The 12695-nt window shown below is 41.8% G+C and overlaps 1 protein-coding gene across 3 annotated transcripts in view; it reads right to left on the bottom strand.

The window, feature by feature from the left end:
• The window catches only part of MED12L (mediator complex subunit 12L), a 347645-nt gene that overhangs the window by 75456 nt on the left and 259494 nt on the right, over positions 1-12695 (bottom strand). For all 3 annotated transcript variants that reach the window (XM_062213038.1, XM_062213029.1, XM_062213048.1), the window contains 4 exons: positions 7534-7681; positions 2644-2762; positions 1850-1993; positions 875-1038 (listed from right to left, as the gene is read on the bottom strand). In XM_062213038.1, coding sequence (XP_062069022.1) covers positions 875-1038; positions 1850-1993; positions 2644-2762; positions 7534-7681 — 575 coding nt within the window. The remainder of the gene's footprint in view (positions 1-874; positions 1039-1849; positions 1994-2643; positions 2763-7533; positions 7682-12695) is intronic.

The raw sequence follows: 12695 nt of genomic DNA on the forward strand, positions 1-12695 counted from the left end.
AAATACAGTGTACAGCAGCCAGTGCTTCCTCAACTCCTCTCATCACTTGTTGTAGATAAGAAAAACATCTTCTATGGTGATCTAGTATACTGATTCATACAAATACAAAAGAAAAATTATTTTGTGGAAAATACTGATTATAAAGTAAAAATACTACAAAGCTAGCATCAAATACCATTTTATGAAAATTTAATAGAACATAAATGATACAACAAATTCAACATAACAATACGAAAGACAGGCCGGCGCCGTGGCTTAACAGGCTAATCCTCCGCCTTGCGGCGCCGGCACACCAGGTTCTAGTCCCACTTGGGGCACCGGATTCTATCCCGGTTGCCCCTCTTCCAGGCCAGCTCTCTGCTATGGCCCGGGAAGGCAGAGGAGGATGGCCCAAGTCCTTAGGCCCTGCACCTGCATGGGAGACCAGGAGAAGCACCTGGCTCCTGGCTTCGGATCAGCACAATGCGCCGGCCGCAGCAGCCATTGGAGGGTGAACTAACGGCAAAAAGGAAGACCTTTCTCTCTGTCTCTCTCACTATCCACTCTGCCTGTCAAAAAAAAAAAAAAAAAAAAAAGCCACAATACCAAAGACAAACAATACGTAAGGCGGCACAAGTGACAGAATGCAATAAATGAGGGGCTCTGTCCTCTGAGGGAGTGGGAGCTGAGGGAAAGGTGGGGAACAGCAGAGGAGAGGGCCATGCTGTATTAGACAGAACCTCCTTTACACCCTTGTGTCTGCTTCCTGTGCAATCCTTATTCCTTCTTTTCACTGAGACAGGTGTCAGTACTCTTTCCCCTTACGATCACTATCCTACTTCATCATGAACTATACATTCTAGGACTGGCAAACAGTGGCATTTTGTATACCAACCCTTCAAACACCTGCGCTGTCTGCTCAGGGTTCAGGATCAGACAGCTGTGGTACCGCCGGAGAACGGCCACGATGCACACGCACAGTCCCGTGGTGTAGCTGCCCGCCAGGCTGGAGGACTTCAGGAGCAGTTCTGCTTCTACAACACTCAGCTCATTCAGTAACTGCAAGAGGAGAAAAGACTGAGTGACAATGGAGGCGAGAAAACTCCTGCTTTCTACAGGCTATGACTGTAATGAGTCACTCTAATACAGTGCCCAGGTCAGAAGACACATTCCAATGAATTAAACCGGTTTTTATTTTTAACCTTTGATTCTTTACCAATTTAAAGAGCTTTCCTTCCGTCTAGACTTCAGGATGCATACAATCAGGAAGTCCCAGTGCTGAAATAGTTACTGAAACTTTACAGCCAACCAAAGGTCTGGACTGCATCACTTTAGAGGGCAGCCCCACTCCTCACTTTTTTCCCCCCTTCTTTTCTTTTCAGTGCCATGAAAGTTATGTGTCATTCTTGTCTCCTTACTAACAAAGCCAATACAATCTGCAGAATAAACAATGACAGCCAACTCTTATTCCTAATCACTAGTAACAGTATGCAAAAAAGTAAATTGAAGTGTGTTTAAGAAATATAGATTTACATTTGCTCTTAACCTAAATTATACTGTAGAGAGCAAACAAACTTTCATCATTCTCTAAGCAAAATATCACCAGGTTAAAAAAAAAAAAGAAATTTTAAAACTCACATTTTTAAGATAACATTTTTACTACTGGTTATAATTATTTAATTAAAAACTACAAACACAACTACAAGTAAAATATGAGTTGCAGACTGTTAATTCAGAATGATTCAATTATTCAAAAATGCACTGCCTCCTTGAAATAGTGTTACTGTATGGTAAGAGGCTTAGTTTAAATTGTACAATGCCTGGTAGGATGGCTCTCCTAAAAGGAAGAGAAGCACGGTGAGTGTGACACCTGTATTGCAAAGTCAATGAGCCCATTGATGTTCAGTGCTGGCTCCATGAGATCAAAGATGAGCTGAATGTGGTGAGCCAGAGGGAGATGATAAGATGTTCCTGATGCAAAGCTTGTGATTTGTTCGAGCACATTGTTAGAGATCTGTGCAAGAAAAGTGGAAACAGTTATAACCCCAATATTCCAGTCTTTCAGTGAGATAAATTCATTGTTAAGCAAGACATTTCAAATAATATGTGATACTACTTAGAAAAAGACCTAATGTCACAAAATCCAGTAACATGTACAATTCAAATAACAAGTCAGATGACTTCCTCATAATTCAAATAAATATAGTAAGTGCTCATTAGCAACAGGATCGTAGAAGTCCTGAAGGCAGGAATACTACAAATGTTAAGTTTTTAGGTGCACATACCTAAATATTAATGAACAAAACAATATAGTTTTGGTTTCTTCTCCATTTCATACTATTTTATTGCAGTCATCAATAGATGCTACTTTATGAACAGCAAAGTAGGACCCAAAAGTAATGACACAAATATTACATCAAGTATTATTTTATATATTGACTATTATCGTAAGTTTTAAAGATGTATATGATTTTAAAAAAATTCTGAGGAAACTGACTTGACACTTAAACATGAATTACTCAACAGTTTGAGACACTTCCAAGTATTTTCAGAAAAATCTACTTAAAAAAACAAATGAAGACTAGAAAGATATGTTGCACAAAATGACTTCTGAAGGAAAGAGCAATATTCCAAATGCGAAGTGTAACAGCTTTAAGGGACTACCTGAGATGTGACCTGATGCTGGTCAAAGTACGAAAGGAGCTGGAGTTTTGTGAACACAGTCTCCAGGGTTGGGAAAGTTTCTTGCTTGTTCTTCCTGGCTTTTTGTCCTTCATCCCCACCTAAGCAAACCAAGTAGTTATTTCCACGTAGCAGAAGTTCTTGACATCTTTAGTGGATACTTTCCATTAAGATATAGCGTACATACTGAAAAAGTGATCTGAATTTGTGCAAAATGAATACACTCATGGAAGGAGACACAAATCACACAACAATGAATGGACTCAAACCCAAGAAACCCATGGGACCCCTCTGGTCACTTCTCCTCCCTTAAGGGACCAAGATTCTGACTTCTATTTTTTTTTTTTAACCAATTTTATTTATTTCAAAGGCAGGGAGACAGAGATAGAGAAACAGAGACAGAGAGATCTCCAATCCACTGGTGCACACCTCACATGACTGCAATGGCTACACTGGGCCAAGCCAAAGCCAGGAGTACAGAACTCAATCCAGGTCTCCCACGTGGGTTCAGAGTTCCAGCTACCTGAGCCATCACATGCAATGTTCAGGACCTTCATCAGGAAGAAGTTGCAATCAGGGGCCAGGGCTGGGTCTGGAACCCAGGCATTCTGACACCTGATGAAGGTATCTCAGGCAACACCTATAATGCCACGCCAAATAACTTGCCCCCAAGATCCCGACTTGTACAAGACTAGATTAGTACTGCCCACCTCAGAATTTTTTAAACATGAAACCATACAGTATATAATTTTTAAATGCAGCATGTTTCACTCAACATTCTGCTTTTAAGAGTGATTCATATGATTGAGATCATTTTAATTTGTTCTAAAAATTGTAATTCTCACTTAGGTACAGTATTATGATGTGTGACTACGCTATTTATTTCTCCATTCCACTGAGAAGTTTCTAGATTTTGGCCATCATGAAAAGTGCCTTTATGAACGTTTCTAAATAATGACTTTTAAATTACAAAGCTATCAACACAATACAGTGGGGAGAAATCATTCAGGCTCACTTTGACATAATGGGATGCTGCACTGTAGAGATTCACCTCAATGCCTTTCTAAAACAATTTAACATGATGAAAAAAGAAATTCTTGATTCCTCAGCTTTTAGAAGTAACAAGAAATTAAACCACTCCACATTGATGGGAACATGCTGTGTTTATCAGTTTAGCATGAAGAGGTTCAAGGAAACTTTCAATTAAAAAAAAAAAATACTATGAACAGCTTTTCCAGGGGAGACTCTTATTCTTAATAGCTCTATAAAAAAGATCCCCAAAATAGATTGGATCCTACTTTTAAATATCTTTATGTATTTACAAAGATAAACCTAAAAATCACAAAATTAAATAACATGATTTTTAAGGTCTTTCCAACACTGATTCTCAGCAGATAAAGGCTACCAGGACAAGAGCTCTGCTATTTGGTAAAGTTTAATTTCAGAGAACAAGTGCTACTTTAAAGATTTCTCTACTAAATACAGAGGACATAAACAGGATTGCACTGAACCCAAAAATATTTTGCTAATGGCAAATTCAATGGTCTTAGAAAATACCATGAAAATAAACGAGATTCACCTTTCAGCAATAAGCACTTATTGCTTAGAGCCAAAAAAATAAAAATAAAAAATAAAAATCCCTAAAACTTGATACTTGAGTACATCAAAACTAAAAGGTACTAGAGTAGCACGAGCTACAAACCTATGCCATGTGTGAAAGCAGCATCGGATATAATACAAACAATAAGAAATGACAAATTCATTCAACTCACTTCTTTTTCTTTATTCTCAAAATAATGCAAACTTAAGCCTGCGATTTTGCCCTCACCACAGCTGCTCACATGTCAGAGTGCTTAAAATATCCAAGCTGTGAACTTCTTATTTAGAAACATCATTGATCCAGAGCTAGAGTTCAGAACAGTTAGGGCACAAAGGGCTTTGAAAGTCAAGGTAATATATTAAATTCCTATGGCCAAAACAAATAAACAAAACCAGGAAATGGGGGAAGGAGATTCAGTGAAGAACTTTCTGATGTACCTATGCACAGCTAATGTCTAAAACCTCCTAGAAAACAATATAATTGTATTTTCTCTTATAATTTCCATTCATTTTAAAGAAGGAATGTGAGAAACCAGCGTTGGCTATCCATGAATTTATTATCTACTTCAATGATATTCACATAAGTAATAACACAGTCACAGTACCTAGACATTCCTTATCTGTTGTTGATTTGCTTTTATAACATATTATTGGTCTTTGCTGGCTTCACTTTGGCTTCCATTTCAAAAATAAATATTTAAGTCTTGACAGTTTTGTTCTTCAGACTAATGACTATAATATATAATTAATTTGAGATTAATATAGTAAAGCCCATCAATGTTTTCAAAAGACATACCACTGACATCCAGAAAAGATGACTGGTAATACAAACATAAAAAGAAGTCTGATCGTGTTCAGCTGGAAATGTGATTCAAATCTTAAGATTACAAACGTCCCTAGGCAGGGTCTGTCTGGTCTGACGACACTCTTAATGGGTAGATGCCTCCAAATTTTACTTTTATAAGTTCTAAGAAATCAAATAAATGCTAACACAGGCCCTGCTCTCCTTATCAGACTTTTTTTGTTAAAACAAAACAAAACAAAACAAAAAGCGCAACATTTCCCCTCATTTGAATTACAGTCAGCTAGCTTCTGGTGCATACACTAAGTTTTAAGTAGGATTTAAAATTAAGAGTATTGGCACTGTGTCATAACAGTGAAGCCACCGCCTGCACTGCCAGAATCCCATGTGGGTGCCAGTTCGAGTCCCTGGCTACTCCACTTCAGATCCAGCTCCCTGCTAACACACCTGGGAAAGCAGTAGAAGATGGCCCAAGTCCTCGGGCCCCTGCCTCCCTGTGGGAGACCCAGAAGAAGCTCCTAGCTCCTGGCTTTGGAAAGGCCAATCTCCAGTCGTTACAACCATTTGTGAAGTGAACCAGCAGGTGGAAAACCTGTCTCCACCTCTGCCTCTCTGTAACTCTGCCTTTCAAGTAAACAAATAAGTCATAAAAAATTAAGAGTATTTCCCACAAAGCAACTCACTGCACCCCCTATTAGCATCTTTCTGATGGAAGACATCTAAAATGAAAGATAGACAAAAATCCTCTTCGATGAAGTCACGCCACAGTCGTGTTTCTATGATTGACATCTGCAGAAAGTGGCACAGCAGATCACCGATTTTCCCTTTGTGAGCTCATGTTCTAGAAATGCCTATTTGAGGGATTGGTACAAAGATAGGACAGACCATAGTCTGGCGCTTGGACAAAGTGTAAAGGAAGGAAGACGACTCTCAGGAAAGGACACAAGTTGCTTCCTTCCCCTTCCCGCTCCTCTTAGCATTCAAAAATCAACAAGTCCATGCGTTCTGGGAAGAGCCTCTAAAATAATTTAGATAAAACATGTATTAGGGAGCTCATGCTCCCAATGGAGATAGCGTCTTGCCAATCCAAATGGACCAGGAGAAGTTTCAAATATTCTTTGGTAGCTAGTGCAGGGTTTCTATATTCAGTCTTCTAAACACAACCCATTTCCTCTTTTCTCTGAGAGACAGAAAACAACAGATAAACAGTTTTCTTAGAACACTCTCTTTTCCAAGCTCAATACGGACAGGCCAACAAGCAAGTTTCATTTCCTCCTCACAACTTGGTTGTGGCCTCAAGGAGCCAGCACAGCACAAGGTCCTCACCAGGCAATGGGCGGGAGTTAGGGGGTGTGACAAAAATCCCAAGGAGGTGGCTTTCCCCACTGTGTCCTCAGGACTGTGGATGCGATGAGGCCATCAGACTGCAACCCCAAGCCAAGGCATGTGTTGGCCCTCATGGCAAGTTTCTAGATGCCGGCCCCTGTAGACTTTCTATTTGCATTACTTAGACCTCACCTTTTCTTTAGGAAAGACTGAATATAGATACGGTCAAGCTCTAGGAATTCAGCCTACTAAAGACTGGGTCACCTGTGGGGAGAGCTGCAAAAAATGATTTTGTACTGAAAACACAGCCGGGTTCCTATAAACGCTTTGTACCAGGTGCAGGAAAAATGCATTGGGCCGATCTAGTTTCTTTCTTCTTTATGATATTGAAGTATTCAATAAACACCAATGGCAGGATATGGCGATATCATCTTTGAAGTCATATGACCGCCTCATGAAATAAACAAACCTTGACAAAAGTAATTAGGCCAAGGTGAAGTGGATAATTAGAAATTTCCAATTACACAACATGGTGACATAATATAAAGACACATTTCTCTGTAAAAACTACAGTGTAGATTCCCCCCATGTAAAAAACATGGGGAACAAGTATTCCAAGAAGGCCTTATGGAGCAAAGACCTAGTTTTCTTTCTGACTTGAAATCACCTGGCGATAAAAGCAGTCCTCCCTACTTGTCACACCTGGGAAAGCAGTGCACTCCTGAATAAGGCACATAGAGCAGCAACTACTATCATGATTTTCAATTCACATGCAGATGGGAGTGCCCAGAGTAAAAGCAAACCCCTGGCTTGAAAAGTGATGGAGGAGAAGGAGGGAAAGGGACTGAGTAAAGGATTTCTAACCCATGCTTCAACACTTCAGTTGTCATTAGGACTGTAGGTAATTTGGGAAGCATTCAAAAGAACAGAGAATAAAAATGACCTATGCAGTATGCTATCCCAACACAAGGGTTACTATAAATGGGGGCAATGCCTTGACATCTAAATGTGCTTATTCACATTCCAATGTGACAGTCATTCGGGAGGGGAAACTCTGGTGGCCATGACATACAGCATGATAAGACGGTGCCAAGCGGGAAGACCAAAGACACTGTCATGGGAGCGAACGCATGAAGGTTCTTTACCCCCGGTCTCTGTGGTGCTCTTCTTATTCAGGATTTTCAGGATATCTTTGGTAATCTTCTTCAGCTGATGCCTCGCTTCGTCACGCTCTTTGCCGACTCCATAGAGAAGGATTGTGCGCTGGTTACATTCATGACTTGAGGATTCATCCTGAAAAAGCAGAAAATGCATTTTGAAAGCTCCGTGTGCCAGGGTGGGATCGCACGGCACCTCCCTGGGGTGCACTAGCCACAGCACCTCCCTCCACGCTGGCTGGCGGGGCGGCAGCCCACCCACCACCTTTCAGCTCATCTCAGCCTCCACTGGCAACACCCTTGTTGCACCAGTTTGGAACTGCTAAAGTAAAAAACACAAAGTGTCAACTGACCTGAAGGCTTAACAGAAGCATTTGATGTGGGCCTACACTACAGAGTAAGTTTTGGCTATTGAGAAACTTTTCCTTGTTTAAAGTTAAACATGGTATTAATTTTGCAGCACATAACATTATCTAGTCATATTCTTAATGAAAAAGTTTTTGCCTAGTAACCTTGAACATATATATAACAGTAAAATATTTTACATTTGGAAAAAAGAATCTTGTGAGGATCTTCCAATACCTGTAGGAAAATAGTCCATTAACTTCCAGCACGATGGCATGAGACGCATGGGTATTTATTTCCAAATGACGAAACCATCAAGAGTGTAGGTCTCATTAGGTGTGAAGTAAATAGGTGGAAATGCAAACAAGTTTTGATACCACTGCTGCTCCTTCCTGGACCACCTCCTCACCCCCGCCCCCACACAATGAGTCCAAGCACTACCTGTGTTGCTTTTCTCACCTGGGGAAAGAAATGATTTAGTCACATCCTAACAAAAATCATGTGCACATGACTATACATGTTCCTTAGCCACAGTTCAGCAGTCTGGGATGTGTTCTCTCTCTCGTGCCTGGTTTTGGTTTTGGTTTTTGTATCCGTTTCTCCCTTGGATCTTTTCTTCTTAGTCCACTTTGCAGCTCTATCCTGGAGTATCTCCTTTTCTTACTCTTTGTGTCTCTCTGGCTAGGTCAAGTGCTTACGCTTCCTATCAGTACTGCATCCTCAAAGAGTTTTCATGAGAAAGGAACCAAACTGCACCACCACATTCAAAATTAATAATGACCGCAACAGCGAGCCGAACCTGCAGACTCGGAGAACTGCAGCGTTTCTGTGGGAGGAACTCATGTGTGTGCTCAGTACAAAGCAGTGTTTTGCTTCTGCAGCTTTTAAATAAGGACTCACAACTCTGTTCCTTGGCTCTCCGTCTGTTTCTTCCCCTCCCACACGCTTGCCTTCAGGCTACCACATCCTGACGCACTGGTTCCTCTATTGTTGCACTCTACCATAATTATGCTGCTGATCTATTTTGCTACTACCCCCCACCAAGAATTCTTAATGCGTCAGGTGTTCAAATTCACACACATACACACAAAGCTAGGAATAAGTTTCTCTCCGTGGCTGATCTTATGTAACCTCCTGAGAAAAGTCAACACGGGAAGTGATTCCTACACCTGAGGGGTTTGCTCAGGGTGTTACAGAGGATTACTAATCTATTCCTATTTTTGTCTGCTGGGGCATGCGTATCTGAGCCCTATGAAGGGAACAGGAGGGTGCTGGGAAAGTTGAGCAAAACTTAGGCAGTGCCAGTCATATGCTGGGCGGGCGGGCGTTTTTAAAGTGAAGGCACATTGCCAAGTGTCCCTAATGCAGACATGTGGGTGAGCAGGAGATGTAGCAAAGCCATTCAGTAATTCTTCACAGACTCTCTAGCTAGGGCAAGACAAGGTGCTAGTAATTGTGAGAAAATACAAGCTGGGTCATGGAGTCAATGTCACAAAAGTAATCTTTGCAGAGCCAGAGGTCCAAACATGGGGGCTGACATTCTGGAACGATCCACGTGCTCATCACAACCACTCAGGCTAAGCACGGCCATGCTGGGCCAACCACTGCCCAAGCCTGGGACAGGAGAGGGTTTTGACTACATCCCCAATGGTGCCGCTTGCCAATGCCACGATCCTGGACAAGGAATCTCTCTGAGTCTTAGATTGTCTGAAAAACGGAGATAACGCCACCTTCCTGGTAGGGTTGTGAGAGAAACACTGACACAGTATGGTGAATGTGTAGGAGCCCAATGGATGCAGAGCTCACTGCTAATTCATATCCCAGCCTTCTGCTCCTCTCTCACATGCACCCCAAACCCATACTGCCCTGCATCTCCCAGTGTGTCTCAAAAACCCTGGGCAGCTCCTTCCTCTGCTGTTGCTTTTTCTGCCACCTACAAGACTCTCAATGCCTCCATTTCACTTGCTGCAATGCTGTGTACAAGGACAATATCGGGTCTCTCACTTTCACTGAAGGCCCTCACCACAGGAGCAGGAAGGCAAAGGAGACTTTGCAGTGTTTCTCACAGTGTGATTGATTCAGTCTTAGTTATTTCTCTAATGCTTGTCTTCCCCCAGACTGTAACTTTTGTGAAAGATTCTGAATTTGTTTTCATATTTCCTTTTTAAGTACGGAGTTGGCACTTACCATTTGTGGACCTGATTTGCATTTAATACAGAATAAGTGAACTACTGACCAAAAGCATGGCTAATGGAATAGGGTGGGGATGAAGGTAAGAACAAGTTTGGGTAGGAAAATTAACCTGATAGTTCAGTGCTGAGAAAGGAGAGAATTCAGAGACAGACTGGAAGCTACAGAGAAAAAAATAATAATAATAATAATCAGGGGAAACTAAGTCTCAGTGAAAGGTATAAATACTGAGAACTAAAACCAAGAACTCTCTGGAGGAAGCTGGGGCAGATTCAGGCTCCTGAATGTGAAGAGTGAATGCGTGTCTCACTGGACTCCAAGACAGACCACTAGATAAAACGTACTAGAATAAAAAAAGAGTATGGCACACAGGTATGGAGCTCTTACATCCCCCTGTAAGCATAAGAACTTTGAGACACTGGTGGAAATGTGTCACGTGTGTGCTATATTTGGTCTCAGGAGGGCACTGATATGGAAGTGACAGCTCCGTGGTCATTGTGCTGAGTCCGAGAGGGGTGCAAAACCTCCAGGTTCTCTTTAGGTTAGGAGAGCAAAGACAGCTGAGATACAGGACTATTAATGTTCACCATTACTAGGCAGCCCTGCCAATCGGGTTGCCGAAGTCGGGGAGGGCCACCGGCAATGTGTCAAATGGAGTCAGCATCACAATGCATGCCACCCTCCAAGTGAGTTCATAAAAACACCATGTGTGGACCTCAAAAGAGAAGCTTCTCTAGAGAGGCAGGGGAAGCAAGCAGGAAGCCAGGGGTTGAGGTAAGAGGTGATTGTGAAATGGTGAAAGCTGGGAAAGTGACCCACATTTCCCAGGAGGTGGGTTGGACAATAGCTTGAGAGGAAAGTCAAAGTTTTAGTAGAATCGTCAGCCTCCAACTTTCACTTCAAGGCTGTGTGTCCAATAAAGAAGTCACTGTATAAGATATCAAGATTGGAGAGCAGGTATCTGATAAAGGAGAAAGGGGACAATGGCCTCTTGTCTGAGTTAAGAAGGAAAGAATGGACCGTCTTCCTACCTGACTGCAGGGAAAGAAAGAAAATTATGAAAAACAGAGAAATGTGGAGGCAAAAAGATGAGAACCTTAAAGGAACTCAAACCAGTTTATTGGCCCTAACAGGCTGAGGGATTTGGACTTGAAAGCAAAGTCATGAGCAAGAGAGGGAGGAACTGAAAAGCCATAGCAGCCTGGAGCTGGGTAGAAAACGGCTACGTGGGATGGACAGGCAGTATTTGTTTCCCAGGGTTAATATTTTTTGAGAAATCAGGAATGCTGATACTACACCAGCCTTCAAAGTAGATAGGCAGAGACATTTTATTTATTTTTTAAGGTTTAATTATTTATTTGAAAGAATAATAGAGAAAGATATCTTCAATCTGCGGTTTGCTCCTCAAATGGCCACAGCAGCCCAGTCTGAACTAGGCCAAAGCCAGGAGACAGGACATCATCCTGCCTTTACTTACAGGCTGGAACACAAATACTCACCCATCCTTCCTGGCCTTCCCAGGCACATTACCAGGAAGCTGGATTGGAAGCGCAGCAGCCAGGATGGAAATCAGCACTCCAAATGGCATGCAGCTTAACCCACTGTGCCAAAACACAGGCTACGGAAATATTTTTAAACCTACTGCTTTTCAGCAGCTTACAAGATTTGTTTAAATCAGGATTATTTTCTTTGGTAAAAGTAGAAAATGTATAATCTTCCAATAGCAATTCATATCAAGGAAGAATAAAGTCAACCTAAGAAAATGTACCAACTCTTTCCAAAAGTACTAATAACTTCTACTCTTTCAAGTTGGAATTTAAAGATGCTCAAGTTGCATAGACCTGAAATCTGCATCACAAATTGCTCTGTTGTTTATTTCCTGAAAGATGAATTTGTTGGGCAAGAAAAAGAACCACCTGCACAGCCTATAGGAAAAGCCAGGCTCCCTCTTAGATGCTGGCCCCCCTCTTGCCGTTGGCCTGAGTGGTCTGCCTGCCCTGCAAACTGAGTTCTGGAAACCTCAGCCTCCAGCTCAATTACTTTCCTTCTCCAGATATTTCCTCACACTCACACTTTACATTTAATTGATGAAGAAACTAGGAGGATACACATCCAAAATCCTAGCAGGCTAGTCTCTTGAGCCAAATATTCCTAGAAGGAAGAAACACAAGCCAGCATTGTGGAGTAATGGATTAAACCACAGAGTGAGACACAGGCATCATATGTGAGTGCTGGTTCCAGTCCTAGCTACTCCACTTCTGATCGAGCTCCCTGGCAATGCATCTGGGAAGGCAGCCCAAGTACTTAGGTCCACTCACAACAGAGACGCAGATGAAACTCCTGGCTTTGGCTTGGCCGGCCCCTGCTGTTGCAGGCAGAAGAAGAGTGAACTAGAGGATGGAAGGTGGATCTCTCTCACTCTCCCCAACCCTCCCTCAGTTTCTGTCTCTGTATCATTCTGCCTTTTAGATTAATCTTTTTTAAAAAGGAAAGGAACAAAGTGAATTTAGGTCTGCTCTAAAGTCATCTTCATTTCTTTAAAACAAATGATTACAAACATTGCCCAAATGTGGGTGCATGTTCATAAAGATGTGATTGATAACAATGATGAGCTT

This window comes from Lepus europaeus, chromosome 2 (assembly GCF_033115175.1).
Source record: "Lepus europaeus isolate LE1 chromosome 2, mLepTim1.pri, whole genome shotgun sequence".
In the NCBI taxonomy this organism is placed as follows: Eukaryota; Metazoa; Chordata; class Mammalia; order Lagomorpha; family Leporidae; genus Lepus; species Lepus europaeus.